Here is a 15,198-nt window from a genome sequence, read left to right as displayed (position 1 = left end):
TGTGACCTATATGTTTATTACAGCGCCAACTATCACAAAGCGAAAAAGTGGTCCATCTAAAATATTCATATTTCTTTACGTACGACACGAATAAGTAATAAAAAATGGGGGGTTCCTATTTTTAAAAAACCCAGTTGATATCCATTTGACCGATGGCAGCGCCATCTAGCGGGCAAACCATGGCGCTATCTGATTCCCCCCTTCAAGCTAGACAAGTTTCGTTCTTTGCAGTTTCTTTGTTTGACGCTTATTTCGTGAGAGATTTGGCCCGGTCACGATCAATGGACCACCCTGTATAACAGTAATGGTTTCAAAGTACATAAATTTGTGAGCCTTTAATCATATCGTTCATTGCTAGATATAGCAAACTGCGTATATTTCACTTAAGGATCATGAAGACGAGAGAAATTGGAGCTTGTATGGAAGCACAGTGTTCTTGCAGTGTTCTGTTTGAGAGTGGAATGGGAATAACGAGTAGTAGTAGGGCCCTCGACTATACACCATATGATGGCTTGTGGAGTGCATATGTAGGTGCAATTTGAAATGAGATGAAGTAAAAACTTGTAGTGACACTGAGACAGACATACCGAAGACCACTGATCGGAACACTTCGAGAAAATGACAGAGTTGTTTCAATATGGGGAACAAAGTGAAGTCATTTATACAGAAACACAAAAATATACGACCAGTCAACCGTGCTGATAAGTCAGAAATCGTGCCGTTCATGTCACTGTAATCACTAGCAAAGCAAGTGTTGTGAAATCACCTATGGGAAACGTGGAAGAATTAAATAACCAAGGGAAGAGCTGGGATCAATATGATAATTCCACATGTTCACTGGCACTTCATCTCAACTACACTGTTCGCATTTCAAGCCTTTTTATCATTTTAACCACCGCATCCAATGAGCTGAGATCTACCCAATGTGATGAAACAGAGTTCCTTCCTGGAAATACATGTGCAGGGTATCATCATTTGAGGTCTGAAATTAGCAGTATGTTTGTAGTAACGTAGAGAATAGGAATGGAGTAGAACATTAGCTCATCTTGATCCCTCTTCTTCAATTACTGTCAAGCAAATCCTACAGAAATGTGCATAACACCGAGAGAATCGCCCCATTTCGGTCACCGACTTGAAATTATTGTAGCTATGAACCTGAACTACTTGATTTTCAAGGTGCTGGCAAGTATACCAGTTTGGACAGTAGTGGCATAGTTCACAACCCACATTTGTTTCTCTGTTCATCAGTCTGTAACATCAATGGGAAGTGCAACTTTATTTTTCAGTTTTGTGTTATTCCAGTGAATTATGCACACCATCAAACAATGACAATTCAGTCCATGTACCACAAACAGTCATCATGCTGGAAAACAGAATACAGTTCGTTACACAGGAATCTGAATGCCAAAAATTTTAATATGCACAAACGGTTTACCTTAGATCAGCAGTACTATAAGACTGTTCGTAGATGCTGCTGCATGGAGGAAAGTATAACTGGCCAATCGTGAGGGATTGTAGAAAACAAAGGACAAATCTTATTATAATGGCTATAGTGTAGAGAAAGAATCTGTACATGGAAATTCAGTACATAAATCACCATTCTACAGCAAAACTGCAACATATTGGTTGCGTTACAGCCAAATTGTATTCCATTACTGCATTATAACACGACTGGGAAGATGGTCGCTTCAGTCTGGAACCGCGCGACCGCTACGGTCGCAGGTTCGAATCCTGCCTTCAGCATGGATGTGTGTGATGTCCTTAGGTTAGTTAGGTTTAAGTAATTCAAAGTTCTTGGGGACTGATGACCTCAGATGTTAAGTCTCCCAGAGGCATTTGAACCATTTGGTAAGGTGGTTACATTGTGATATTACTGCTCCCGTCTCCCCCCATTTCATGAATTTAAAGGACTTCTACATATTAATGGACGTGTACATTACTGATAGTTTAAAGAAACAATGATTGTATCGATTAAGAATGTTCATTATTAGAACACCGACAGTAAGATTTATTACTTAAAAAATGACACATTCCAGACAATTTTGAAAACGATTATACACTGTTTACTAATATTTTGTATGCCACCACATTGCAATGATTGGTTCACACTGAAACTCTTGGCAAACAATGGTACAGTCTATAGTGATATCGAATAAGAACTAGCAATTTTATATAAAGTCGGCTGTCAAGCACATCGTCTGAGATCCACTAAAGTTGTGGAATTCAAGCTCTGTTCTCCACTAGATTCCCACGTTAAGTTCTCTCACCCAACAACAATCGCACATTTTTCAAGGCATTGTCAGCAGGTAGCGATTACCTGGGAATTCTATATTGGCAAGCCCATAGATAGATACAGTACATGCTCAGCAATAAAGCAGACACACAAATTTACAATCGAATGTTACAGATAATTAAAAATATCTTAACGTGTTACATACAGAATACTCATATATCCCCACATCCAGAGAAATAAATTTCGCCCAGAATTTAGGCGACAAAGTTTCAGAGCAAATTTGATCACTTAAGAAGAGCCCTTCGTGGCTATGTACAGGAATATGATAATCTTATTAGGCGCAGACTGAAACTTGACTACAGACAAATGCAGACTGACTAATCGGAGGTCTGTACACTCGTTATAATACCTCGAGCATTCAGGTATCACTGTGTGAGTGTGATCCGTGAGGAGTAAAGGTTCTACGTTAGCAGCAATCTCATTGGCTGCGTGACATATTAATACGCTGATCGGCGGAAGCAGAATTTGGTCTGTCTCTAAGACAGCGCCATCTCATAGTGCGGAGACGGACATGCGCTGCGCCTGCGCTGTTGTGCTTAGCGGGGCGCGCTCTAGTGGGAAAGTTGTGTACGCGCTGACTACACGCAACTATGTTCACAACAAGCCCAAATAGACAAAGACAGAAAAGAAAAAGTAATTCATAGTGTTAAACTGACAAGCATTTGGATTACTTATAATCAGTAGCTGTCATCACATGAAAATAAATCTTTTAAAGTTCAAGTACATTATGTATATATGTATAATATGGGCACACAAATATCGGAAGAGAAAAATAGAAGCAAAACATTTGACAGTAGGTGTCTGTGACAAACAGTTGTAATTAACATGTATGTTACGATTACTTAACGCGCAGATTTCAGTGCACAGCTGCGGCTTCTGTCCATAAAAATGTACACTTTGTTGTGGCAGCAATGTAATTAAATCAATGAAACGTGCTGTATACTAATGAAGCATCCACTAGTTGCCATTAAATAACTTTCAGAACATACTCTGTTTAGTCCATTATAAATGAAAATCCGTTAAAATTACCCATTTACAGATCTTCTCGTTCATGTTATTATATTAAGCCTATACTAAATGCTTGTGTTGTGGCTGAATAAGTAATGACATAATCAAGAAAACGTACACACAAAATGGATAAATTCCCTACATTAAATACGGTAATGTAAAAAAGAAACTACTCCTTTCCTTGGGACGTTGATTCCTGCACTTTTCGCAGTCGAAAAGGACTCTTCGTAGTAGCCAGAACAAATTAATATATTACGAGTATTGTGATCTGATAGCGTGGAATTTCACTTTGCAGAGCATTTCCAAGTGTCAAAGGTAGGTAGAATCGGATACATCCGATTTTTGCTTTAAGGACAGGAATGTGACGAGTGAGGTCCAAAATTCCTGTATGCTACAGGCGAACTCGGGAGACGTCATTTAAATTTACTTTGTTTGCAGTTGAATCACATGTTTGGTGCTTTTTGTATAAGTCAAACTACGAAAATATGCTGTTTATAGTACTGGTACATCAACGATCTCCTGCAACTGCAAACAAAGTAAATTTAAATGGCGTCTCCCGAGTTCGCCTGTAGCATACAGGAATTTTGGACCTCACTCGTCACATTCCTGTCCTTAACTGGACCAGTGAACTGAGAGATTTTTTTTTTTACACACAGGCTGATTCCCCTGCATTGCAGTACGCTGTGTGATACATAGATAAAAATGAGTCATTTTCAGCTTGCACGCCAACAGCTGCCACTGGAGAGTGCTGTGCTAGCAAATAAGTGAGAAGTGAGATCCGTCTGATGCACCAGCTCGTTTCTGAGTGGCTACCGTCCATGTAGGAAACTACGTTCGGGTGCTCGACATTAAGGAAGATATCCCATGGGAACCTGGCATCGGCATGCTGCGACACATGAAAACAGTTACCCAATCTACTACTCTGCTGATTTGACAGAAGTATTTAGAGGCGAATCAATAGGAATTTCCTGTTCTTCTTCTTCGTCTTCTTCTTCTTCTTCTTCTACTACTACTACTACTACTACTACTACTACTACTACTACGACACTACCAATGTGATAATACAGGTCGCCAGCTTTGCTCTGAGCTGCATTTATCACTAATCCAATGTCAACAAGTGAAACTTCTGTAGTTACTTAACTACTCTTGTGTATATTCTGAGATACAGACACTGGACTTGAATATGTACACTGCCAAAAATTCATACACCACATTTGTCTCGTAGCAACTTTCGCCATTTGTTTGCCCAAGGGAATATCCTGTTCCTGTGGAAAATCGAGTTTATTTTTCAACGAAAACAATCAAGAGGTATCTAGTGAATCCACAATGTGGTAAGATACCTCTGACTATTGTGCACTTGCAAACTCACTAAGAAGCAATAGATAGCTAGAAATTGGGAAAAGGTCTAAACAACATTCCACTCACAGGAACATACTTCACATTCTTTCTGCACTTCCATAATTGAAAAGTAATTTTATTAATGATCATGATGAGGAGCAAGTTCTGTGTGGTGTACCACGTCGTTTCTGCTTTATGTTGAGAGAGACGTCCTGTGTGAGTCTTTTCTTTGAGTCTTGTGGTCTGTTGTAAGCATTCATGGAAGTCATCTAGAGAACACTTCTGAATGTCAAACAGTCTGTCATTCCACACAGTCTTCAAATGCTTACCAATAACTGTAGGACCAATTAAATTTTGATGCACTGGTTACCACGAATAATAGAACTTGCGTTATTCACTATGTTTGGAACAGGGACTGGTGACATGGTGTTCCAAACGTGGTGGATTGTACACCTCAGTTATGCAATTCCTGATGCTTCAACTCTCTCTTTACCCATAGCGCAGAAGTACTCCTTTCAACTGCATCTTTGCCATAAGGATACAGAAGTAGTGAAGAACACTGTGTTTCAGGTTCTTCTGGCATGTCACCTCCAGAGACGGAACAGAGGGGGGCAACTGTGTACCTGGGCTCCCTGCTGGACGCAGACCAGGGCATGGTGGAGCTGGTGTCTGGTGACACGCGGCTGGTGGCACACAGGGCTGTCGTGGCAGCCAGGAGCCCCGTCTTAGCCTCAATGCTGGACAACGGCAGTGACCAGCTCACCATCCCGGATGTGGAGGGCCCCGTGCTGGCAATGCTGGTGTCCTACATGTACGCCTTCAGGCTCTCTGGACTGGGCGGTGTGGGTCCCCAGTTACTGGCCGCCGCTGACCAGTACAAAGTGGTTGGCCTGAGGGCTGCATGTGAACAGCTCATGGCCGCAGAGAACACAGCTGACTGATGTAGTACCATGTGCGAAATAAATTTAACAACTTGGCTTCAAATGTGTTTAATAAATATTTGTACACAAAGAATTCAGATGAAATAAGATGCCATTACCACTCACTTATACCACCAATATGTAGGACATTTAACTAATTGATTTAGGTCCCAACAGAACAGAAGTAACAGCACACTAATGTAACTTAAATTAGCTGACAGTAATCTGAAATACCGAGATCTTTCAATAATTGACGGTCCACAATTTTCTTGTCAGAAGATGTTTATTCTCAAAAGTTAAGGATCGGTGGCAATATCAATCAACATTTCTTTTATATATATTAATTTTTCTACATATTCTATGACGTTGTGTATTCGCTGTTGGTGTGACCTCTGGTCCTGTGCTTATAGCCACGTTTTCACTGCACGAATTACACATTCATCTTCTTCAAAGATCGTCCCCACATACAGAATTCTTAAATGACCCAGATGGGTAACAGTCTGAGGGCGCCTGGTCTGGGTTGCAGGGAGGATGAAGCAGTGATGTCCACCCTAATATGTGATGTGTTCTTAAGTTCTGTTAAGTGTTTTCGTGTTTCAGCAAGATTTCTTTTGGATTCTTGTCAAATCCAACATGTCAGAAATGGTTACAGAGTTCGTTCAGTCGTTACCGTACCTGTGAATTAATGGTTGACCCAATTCACAATACATTTTCGAGACTTTGCCAGCAGAGGAGCATCCTAGAACTTCTTATGTTTAGGTTATTGTGAGCGTTACCACTCAAGTGTCTTTTTGTATCCTGCTCAAAGTGGTGCACCCAGGTTATATCACCTGTGATGATCTATGATAGGAAGGCCTCTTCATCGGTATCAAACTGCCCCGTTAGTTCAGATAAAATGACTTTTTTAAAAATTTTGTTGTCTGTTCTGAGGATTCATGGACGTCACCTCTGAATATTCAATAGTTTGTCATTCCACTTCAAATGTTTACCGACAGCTGTAGAACCAACTAATCGAATTGTGATTCACTTGTCTCAATGAATAATGGCATCTGCGGGATTCACAATGTTTGGAGTATGGTTGTGGATATGACATTTCAAACGTGGCACATTATGGAAGTCAGTTTCTGCAATTCTTGATACTTCAACTCCTCTTATCCATAGCCCAAAAGTACTCCCATCAACTGCATCACACCATACACACCACAGAAACATTTATTAATGTTTACCCTGGTTTATTTTTCTGCAACTAAGAAATCGATTACAACACCTTGGTTTTAATGGCACGCTATGCCTCTTCCATATGCTGGAATTGTAATCTCTGCACACATCCAGGAAAAACATAGAATTTAAAAGATCTAAAAGGAAGTTTTCCTATGTATATTAATGGCTGTAAGAAAATTCGATATTTGTTTACTGAACAACTCTCACATATTTACAGCACAATTTTTTCAAAAGTCTGTGGGGACGAACATATATTCAATTTGTTAACAAGGAATACACCTCCTCTACAATACTGTATTTCGTTACCACTAGGGTTAAAGTGTATCTTACCAGTTTACACGATGCTACATGGACCTACTGTGCGTTACATGCCACCTGTATTACTTCCCTATTAGTTCTGCGGTTAGAATCTTACCATTTTGTCTGGACTCATACCGAATTTATCTCCATGTCTGCAGCAAAGCTGCAGTTTCCACTAGACTGTTGTGACAGTGGAAATATTTACATCAAGTTTTGTACTTACTTCTTACTTACAATGTTCACATGTAAAGTAAGTGGATGAGGGGTATCTAATGTGTGTTTCCAACCAGTGATCTTGCAAATACCCATTTTCTTTGTAACATTGATGCCACAAGCATAGGTGTCACAGAACGTAAATATCGCAGATATACTACTGTACAGTTGTAATTCCGTAGTTGTACAGCTTGCCGCAACCTTCCGTCAAGATTGATGCAACACATTGTTAGTGATCGTTAAGCTCTTCCAGCTCCTTGTACACATACACCAGTAACCCTGGGCATGCCATGTGCCTGTCGACACACCAGCACACCATGGTGAGCAGTTTAAAACCGCTTTTCTACATGCAACTAAAACTTGCACATGCATCCCTTAGCCTTTGCTCATCATCACTCCCAGAGGTAAGTTGGCTGTTCCAATACACGCAATCTGATTTGTACAGGCACTGAATTAAAAATGTCGTTAACTCAAATAAATCCCAGAATGCGTTGTATTGACCTAGGAGCTCACTGAATCTTTAACAAAATAACACTGTTCTACAGATACTGGGTAAAAATAAGTTTTCATGTGGAAATCATTTTGGTGCATCAAACACGCTCAGTGCTGTAAGAAGAGGATGGATGAAGTGTCGTTACAGAAGTAAATGACTGAATAAAACAACTACGCAGAATTTGTCTGGAGGTTTTGGCTGGCACTTTACTATTTGCTTTGTTTTACTATTACTCGCGTAACAACTAATATATGAGATAAAATATGTTGCTACGAAAAGAGCCCCGAAATACCTTTGTGATGCTGTGTTATGACTTTCTTTAGATCATTAATTTTCAACAAAACAAAATATATTATGTTCTTATTATTCTGGATCTGACTTTCTATTAAAAAATGGTTAATTGGCTCTGAGCACTATGGGACTCAACTGCTGTGGTCATAAGTCCCCTAGAACTTAGAACTACTTAAACCTAACTAACCTAAGGACATCACACACATCCATGCCCTAGGCAGGATTCGAACCTGCGACCGTAGTGGTCGTGCGGTTCCAGACTGTAGCACCTTTAACCGCTCGGCCACTCCGGCCGGCACTTTCTATTAAAGGAACATTTTTTCGTTACTGTAACTCGCCATAAAATTCAACATATCTTCCTTACTTTATAGTTATTGAAAAGGTTAATGAAAATTACTTCGTTATCAATACTGATTTTACAGTACGCAATGATTGTTCAACATCAAAATTTTGCAGTGGATTTTTGTTAACAGTAAAACACCAATAAGTACCACGACTAACACGAGAACATGAGACTATCGTCATAGAAAAAGATGTTTTTATTATAAGGTTGGCCTGATCAGAACTACGCACAGCAAGATTTCTTTTATGTTATGAAGGTAAATTATCTTTTTGCACTGTTAATAATATATTATCAGCAGCCCGCGTCAACCTGTAAAATACATCATAAAATCTGCTGCTCTGCTCTGCAATTCCGAAAGCTGAAAGAAATAATTTTACTTCACTATTACCTGCCCGCTTCTTTGCGGTATGATTGATTTCATTTAATGCAGTTTGAATGCGCCGCGGCAGCGGCTCGTTCGTTCGTAGCGCAGCTCTGCACCACGAATAATATTTAAATAACTGAAAATGGGATAAAATACCAGGCAGGCTTATTACAAATCATAATGCAAGGTTTCACTAAGTAACCCTATTCAAAACATTTAAACAAATCAAGTTATTACACACCTTTCCCAAGCTATGTCTAATGGCGTCCCTCTCACAATCTTGACAAAAGAATGCTACGCAGGCGTACAATATAACGTCACAGGCTCTTCCTACTCACGTAACTACAAGAAGACGACAGAGAAATTAATGTTCGTTCTGTACCATTTATAGCAGTCAGACACACTCATCTTTGTTTGATATTCAATAACTTTCGTCTGTGGCGGCCCCAGCACTCGCCGACACAGATACCATCTAAATAAAAAAAACCAGTACATAATTCTATACAAGAACAAAACATGACACGTAATGCTTTCTCTTTATTACATAATATGTCTTTTACTAAGAGACGCTACAAGCTCTATTTACTGAACCATAGAGAACTTACAGTTAATCATGAGATACCTAGCAACGGTTGAGTTTTAATAAGACCGCTTCCTAAAAGCAGAATTTCTAAATTTTTGGGTGAAATTCTGGTTGGCTGAAGGTACATAGAAGAGTGAAAATGGTGTACCTTTAATTTTAGAGTTAGTCAAGGTTCGGATTCGTCATAGTTGTTGTAAATACATTTCCTGTAGGTAATTTTTCAACAACACTGTATTAATGTGCATAACAGTCATCATCCATGATTTGCATGTAATTTTTAATTAGATCAAGAACCTGGCAATGCTTCACAATTGCTAAATATACATGGGTTTTGGATATAAGTCCTACTCTCCTTTTCCCTCTCTCTTTGTCCAACTCCTCGTCCTCCCCATCTCTCGCCAGAAGGCTCAAGGTTATTTCATTAATTCGTGTGTGGCTCACAGCGGGGGCCCGAGCTATTGCGGCACATTCTTCGTTATGGGCTGCGTTTCCTTCCCCGTGCCCTTCCCTGCCTGTCCTCGCTCCTTCCGCTCTGCTCCCACCTTCCCCTCTTCCCCTCTCCCGGTGTTAATATTTATGTGGACCTGGCTATCCACCTGGTTTCTTGCATTCCTTTGGCTTTGTTCCCTTTGCCTTTTCCTTTTCCTCCATGCATTTTTGCGTTTTGGTTACACTTTCGGGTTTGACCTCCACTTCCACATTTTTCTCTTTAGTGTGAGCTGTTTGGTTAGGAACTCCATCCCTAGTATCTATGGCGTATATTCCTCTCTCCCTCTTCCTCCTCCTCCTTTCCCTCTTCCTGACATCACAGACCGCCATCACACCCTGTTAAGTAACCGACACATGTAGCCAGTCCATATTGTGAGGATCTTATCTATGGATGTGGGTTGTCCCTCTGACAATACAATGATCACACTTCCGATACATAAGTTGTTAATTCCCCATATATGCCTAGGGGCTGTTGCTTGACTTTCTGGAGCATCAGAACTCCCGAGAATGACTGCGAGGTCAGACAGCCCTTGCTGTGGCTGGATGGCGCCCATGGGAAGAGCCCCTGATCTGATAGAGCTTTGAATATGAAATGTATTAAGCTACAAAATCTGGGTTTTCTTCCACGGCTGTCTCTTTGGTTGGTAGTGGATCATTTAATGCTGCTTCTTATGACCTTGCAGCCTACCCTTCTCTTGCTACACCTGGGGAGGAGGTTTAGGCTCGCTAGCAGTGTTCATTACTTCTCATATTTCATAGGGACTTCATCCGTAAAACTGATGAGGGACTCTGGGACAATCTGGAATGATGGGGCATTTATTTTGTTCAGTATGTTCAGAAAGGTCATGAGAACAATTGCATCTATACTGGCGCTTTTATTCTGGCATTTGAGGTAGAAACTCTCCCAGAGGAGGTCAAGGTTATGTTTATTGTAGTGACATGAGCTGTACATCCTGCCACCTATGCAGTGCATTTGGTGCCTTTGCTTTTGGCTGCCTAGTGTACAGCGGACCCTCAGTGGCGAATGTGGACAACTAATCCATGAGGGGAACGCTTGTGTACTGCCGCCTGTGTGTGTGTGTGGGGGGGAGGGGGGGGGTGTATGTGTGTCTTATGTCCTTCTCCCCCCCCCCCCCTTTCCCTCCTCCTTATACCAAGCTCTATCTCCTCTCCCCCTATCTTGTGTTTCCCTCCCTCATCCCTCTATGATCTCTAGGAGTCTCATTTTACTGATGATCACTCACCAACCATTTTTGAGCTTTCTGCTGCAACTGGGTTAGCCCTTTGAGGGCTTCCTGTGGAAGTTGAATGTTGGTCCATATGGACGCAGTTAGTGCATTGATCCCAATTCATACCACACCGGAAGCAGCTGTGTTCTGAGTTCACTTGTACTCTGCAGTCACTGTCTACAGTCTGTATCTCGCGCCCAACAGGTCACCTACACCTGCTGCCCTAACAGCCCTCTTTCAGCAACTCCCCTCTCCGTTCCTCCTACAGGGAGATTTTAATGTGTACCACCTATTATGTGGCAGTGTTTCTTCATCCGGTCAATGGCTCCTTGTTGATCACTTTCGTGTGGACCACTACCGGTGCATTCTTAATGATGGTTCCCCTGCTCATTTTAGTACCACAAATGGCACTTTCTCTGGCACTGATCTTTTGGTCACTTCGCCTCCCCTTCTTCTTCCTCACACTGGTCATCATGCGATGGCTCTGCAATAGTGACCACTTCCCATTGATTCTCTCATTCCCGCCTGCCTTCTGATGGCTTTGTTGTCCTGCAGGGCTTTCCATTGTGCTGATTGGCCTCTATATACCTCCCAGGTCGTGTTTGCTTGTCAGATTGTATTGATGAAGTCGTTCCTGATCTCTGTCTGATAGGATAATTCACGCTTCTGGCACTACTGTTGCCCTCTAGACAGGACCTGTTCACTGCCAGCCACCACAATCCGTGATCATCATTATGCCTTGCAACATCTTGAGTGGCACCTGTCCTCTGTTGGTCTAATTCTCTTCAAACAGCTTCACGCCAAAGTCCATTACTTAATGAAGCAGAGCAAGCAGGTGTGTTCAGACAGTCACACATAGATGATCTGCTTCGATTACAAACCACAGTTTGGCAGGCATTTACTTAGTGCCACTATCTTTTTGTAGTTTTCTTCGATCTTTGTGAGGCTTACAACACAGCTTGGCACCATCACATCCTATTTACATTCCACAAGTGGGGTCTTTGGCGCCCCTCCAGATTTATATTCGCTAGCTACTGTCCCAACGGTCATTCAGAGTTTGGGTTGGCACCATTCTCAGCTCTCCACAGACCCAGGAGAATGGCATTCCACAGTACTCCATATTAAGTGTCCTTTTTCTCATCACTGTTGATGGACTTGGGCCTCTGCCAGATCGTTGGTCACCTCTGCTTGTGTATTATTTCTTTATTTGGGATTGCTCCCACTCAGTGGCGTCTGCGAAACCACAGCTCCAGGGTGCCATCCAGCGCACTTTGCATTGACTCTCACATAGTTTTCAATTCTCTCCCATTAAATCGAGCGTGGTGCATTTCTGTCTCCATACTATGGTCTATCCTGATCCAGAGATCTACCTCCAAGCTCAATGCCAGACCTTATTCCCAGCTCCATTTCTTGGGTCTTCTTTCTGACAACAAGCTTACTTGACTGCCCCATATCCACCTTCTAAAGGTTGACTCATTGTCATTCACTTCCTTGCCCACACCTCTTTGGGCACATATCATTCCACCCTTATCAGGCATTAGTTCTGTGTCATGTGGACTATGGCTGTCTAGTTTATGGATCAGCTGCCCCTACCAAATTGCTCCTTTTGGGCCTTGTTCACCATTGTGGTATCTATTTACCTACAAGTTCATTTCACACTAGCCCTCTCGATTTTTATGTCATCACTATGTGGTCTTTCCCTGCTCATCCCTCTTACTCCATTCTTTCCACAGCTTCAGGACATCACCCTCAATTAATTGCCCTCAGGTAGGTTTACCGGTTGGTCCCTGCCTCAATTCCCTCCGGCATGATTTCTTCCCCCCCTCCTTGCCCTCTTCCCCATGTTCTCTCCTCATCACCTTCCTCTTCCCCCTTCCCCCTCTCCTCCCACTATGCGACCCTTGGTTAGTTCCTTGGTCGTGGGTTTGGGTGGATCTCTTCTGGGGTCTGGAAGCCACCACTGATCCAATGATTTCTGTTGTTTGCACCGCCTCCTCTAACAGAAGGTACAGGATGCCACTGTTTTTTTTACACTGATGGCTCGAAATCTTCAGATCTTATGGGGTATGCTTTCAGATCTTCTGTTGATACAGTACATCATTGTTTGCCTGGCATGTGTGGGGTGTTTACTGCAGAATTAATGGCCATCTATCAAGCCCACTGTTTCATTAAAGTGTGCTACCTCACCCAAGTTCTGTTAATTACAGACTCAATGAGCTGCCTTCAGGCTCTCTGTGTTTTTCCTGCCATACCTTCATTTCTCTCATCTATGACCTTCTCACCAATCTCAGCGATGCTGCTCGTTCAGTTGATTTCCTTTGTGTTCCCAGCCACATGGGCATTTTGGGTAATGAACTTGATTGTTGTCTTGTTGAGGTGGGGGGAGCCACATGACCTCTGTTCTCCATGGTCCTTCCAGGGGTTGATATGCAGCTTTGTGTTAAATCCGTTTTTGCTCAATTGTTGACTCTTGGGGGCTACCCTCTTGTCTAACAAACTTCGTGCAGTCAAGGAGACTCCCAACATGTGATGTTCTTCGCTGTGCCTTTCCCAGTGGGAATCTACCATCCTCGCCATCTTTGTATCAGCTGTACTAGATTGACCCATGGTTTTGTACTCTGCAATGAGCCCCCTCCTCCCCCATTTGTAGTTGTGGGACCCACCTCACAGTGATCCATATTTGCTGGACTGCCCTGTTTTGGCCTTGTAAGCTAAATATGTCCTCCCATCTTCCTTCCTTGTCTGAGGTGTTTGCAGACGACCCTCACACAGTTACAACTGTCCTTGGTTTTCTTCTGAAAGTGATTCCTGCTTCCAGGTTTAAGTACCTGAATTTTCCTCTGTAACTGGTGTCCCCCAGTTAGCCTTGGCACATGGGTATGGAGGCGTTGGCCTTTCCTGCACACCCCTTTTCTCTTACGTTCTGTCTGGTCTTTTGTGCCGTTTTGTTTCCTCTTTTCTTTCTCCTTCCCTCGTCTTGTCCCCACTGTGTTGTTATGGTTAGGAGATCGGGAAATGTTTGTTGCTGTGCTGGTGACCCATTGTGTGTTGTGTTTCTAGGTCACTCTAGCCTCCACCGTTTCCCTCTCATCCTCCTGTTCCTTACTCTTCACAACGCCCCAACCTTCCATTGCCTGTTTTTCCTTCCACTTGACTGGAGTGTGCTGTTTGTTTTGTTCCTCACTTGGCTTCTGTCACCTTAGATCATGGGACTGACTTTGCTGATCGGCCCCCTCGCCCAATTAACCAACAAGCCCATCTCCCTATCCATCGTCGTCGTCGTCGTCGACCTCTTTTTCTTGACCTTCCTGCTCTCTCTGTGTCCATTACCTCACTCTCTCTCTGTCTACCTCATCTTCCCCTTCTCTCTGACCTTGAACCTTGTTTATTGTTACTGCCAATGAAACTTTGATCTGGAACTGAAGTAGCTGAAAGTAAGTGGCTAAATTCGTTAGGGTCATTCGTATACAGGGTATGAGAGATCTCTGCTGCTGCTAGGTCTGTGAGGGTAGTAGCTTCAATGACAGTATTTTGCATGGTTTTAATCTGCCAATTGGTAGGATTATAAAGTTTTGGTCAGTTCAGATTTGTAGTAGTAGTAGTAGTAGTCTAATCATAAACTATTAAGCCATAAATACACCTTTCCTGTTAACCAGGAAGACAACCAAAACAGCATTGCTGTCGAACACACACACACACACACACACACACACACACACACACACACACACACACACACACACGGATAGGCTATGTCGCTCCAAGTGTGTATAGCGTATCATCTACATATCATAAGTAAATCGCTTAAGGACAACTACAAACAACTATTTCTTTTTTTATGGTTGTACAGATAAGTGGTGTTAAGGAGCTACTGATGATTACAATTTGATTCCTCTCATGAGGCTTAAGAACAATTTGCCTCTACACAAAATTTGTTGTCACATAATTAAAGACAATACATATTTATTTGTCAACACACTAACTATTAATGTACACAAGAAAATGACTGAAGGCGTGTGCTGTCAAACGAAAGAAAATAGATTGAGATCAGGTCCACCTAGCAGTAGTTGTTGAAGCTCTTGGACAGAGGGGAGCGATAGGGTAAAAACGGTC

General features: G+C 42.2%; 1 protein-coding gene across 1 annotated transcript in view; it reads left to right on the top strand.

The window, feature by feature from the left end:
* Positions 1-5,623, top strand: part of LOC126412083 (protein roadkill-like) — a 96,333-nt gene extending 90,710 nt beyond the window's left edge. The window contains exon 2 of the mRNA XM_050081491.1: positions 5,210-5,623. Coding sequence (XP_049937448.1) covers positions 5,221-5,580 — 360 coding nt within the window. The 5' untranslated portion in view covers positions 5,210-5,220 and the 3' untranslated portion in view covers positions 5,581-5,623. The remainder of the gene's footprint in view (positions 1-5,209) is intronic.
* Positions 5,624-15,198: the final 9,575 nt, after the last annotated feature.

Source organism: Schistocerca serialis, chromosome 7 (assembly GCF_023864345.2).
Source record: "Schistocerca serialis cubense isolate TAMUIC-IGC-003099 chromosome 7, iqSchSeri2.2, whole genome shotgun sequence".
Lineage (NCBI taxonomy): Eukaryota > Metazoa > Arthropoda > Insecta > Orthoptera > Acrididae > Schistocerca > Schistocerca serialis.
Note: the sequence above shows the minus strand (reverse complement) of the source record. Positions and strands in the feature narration are given on the sequence as shown.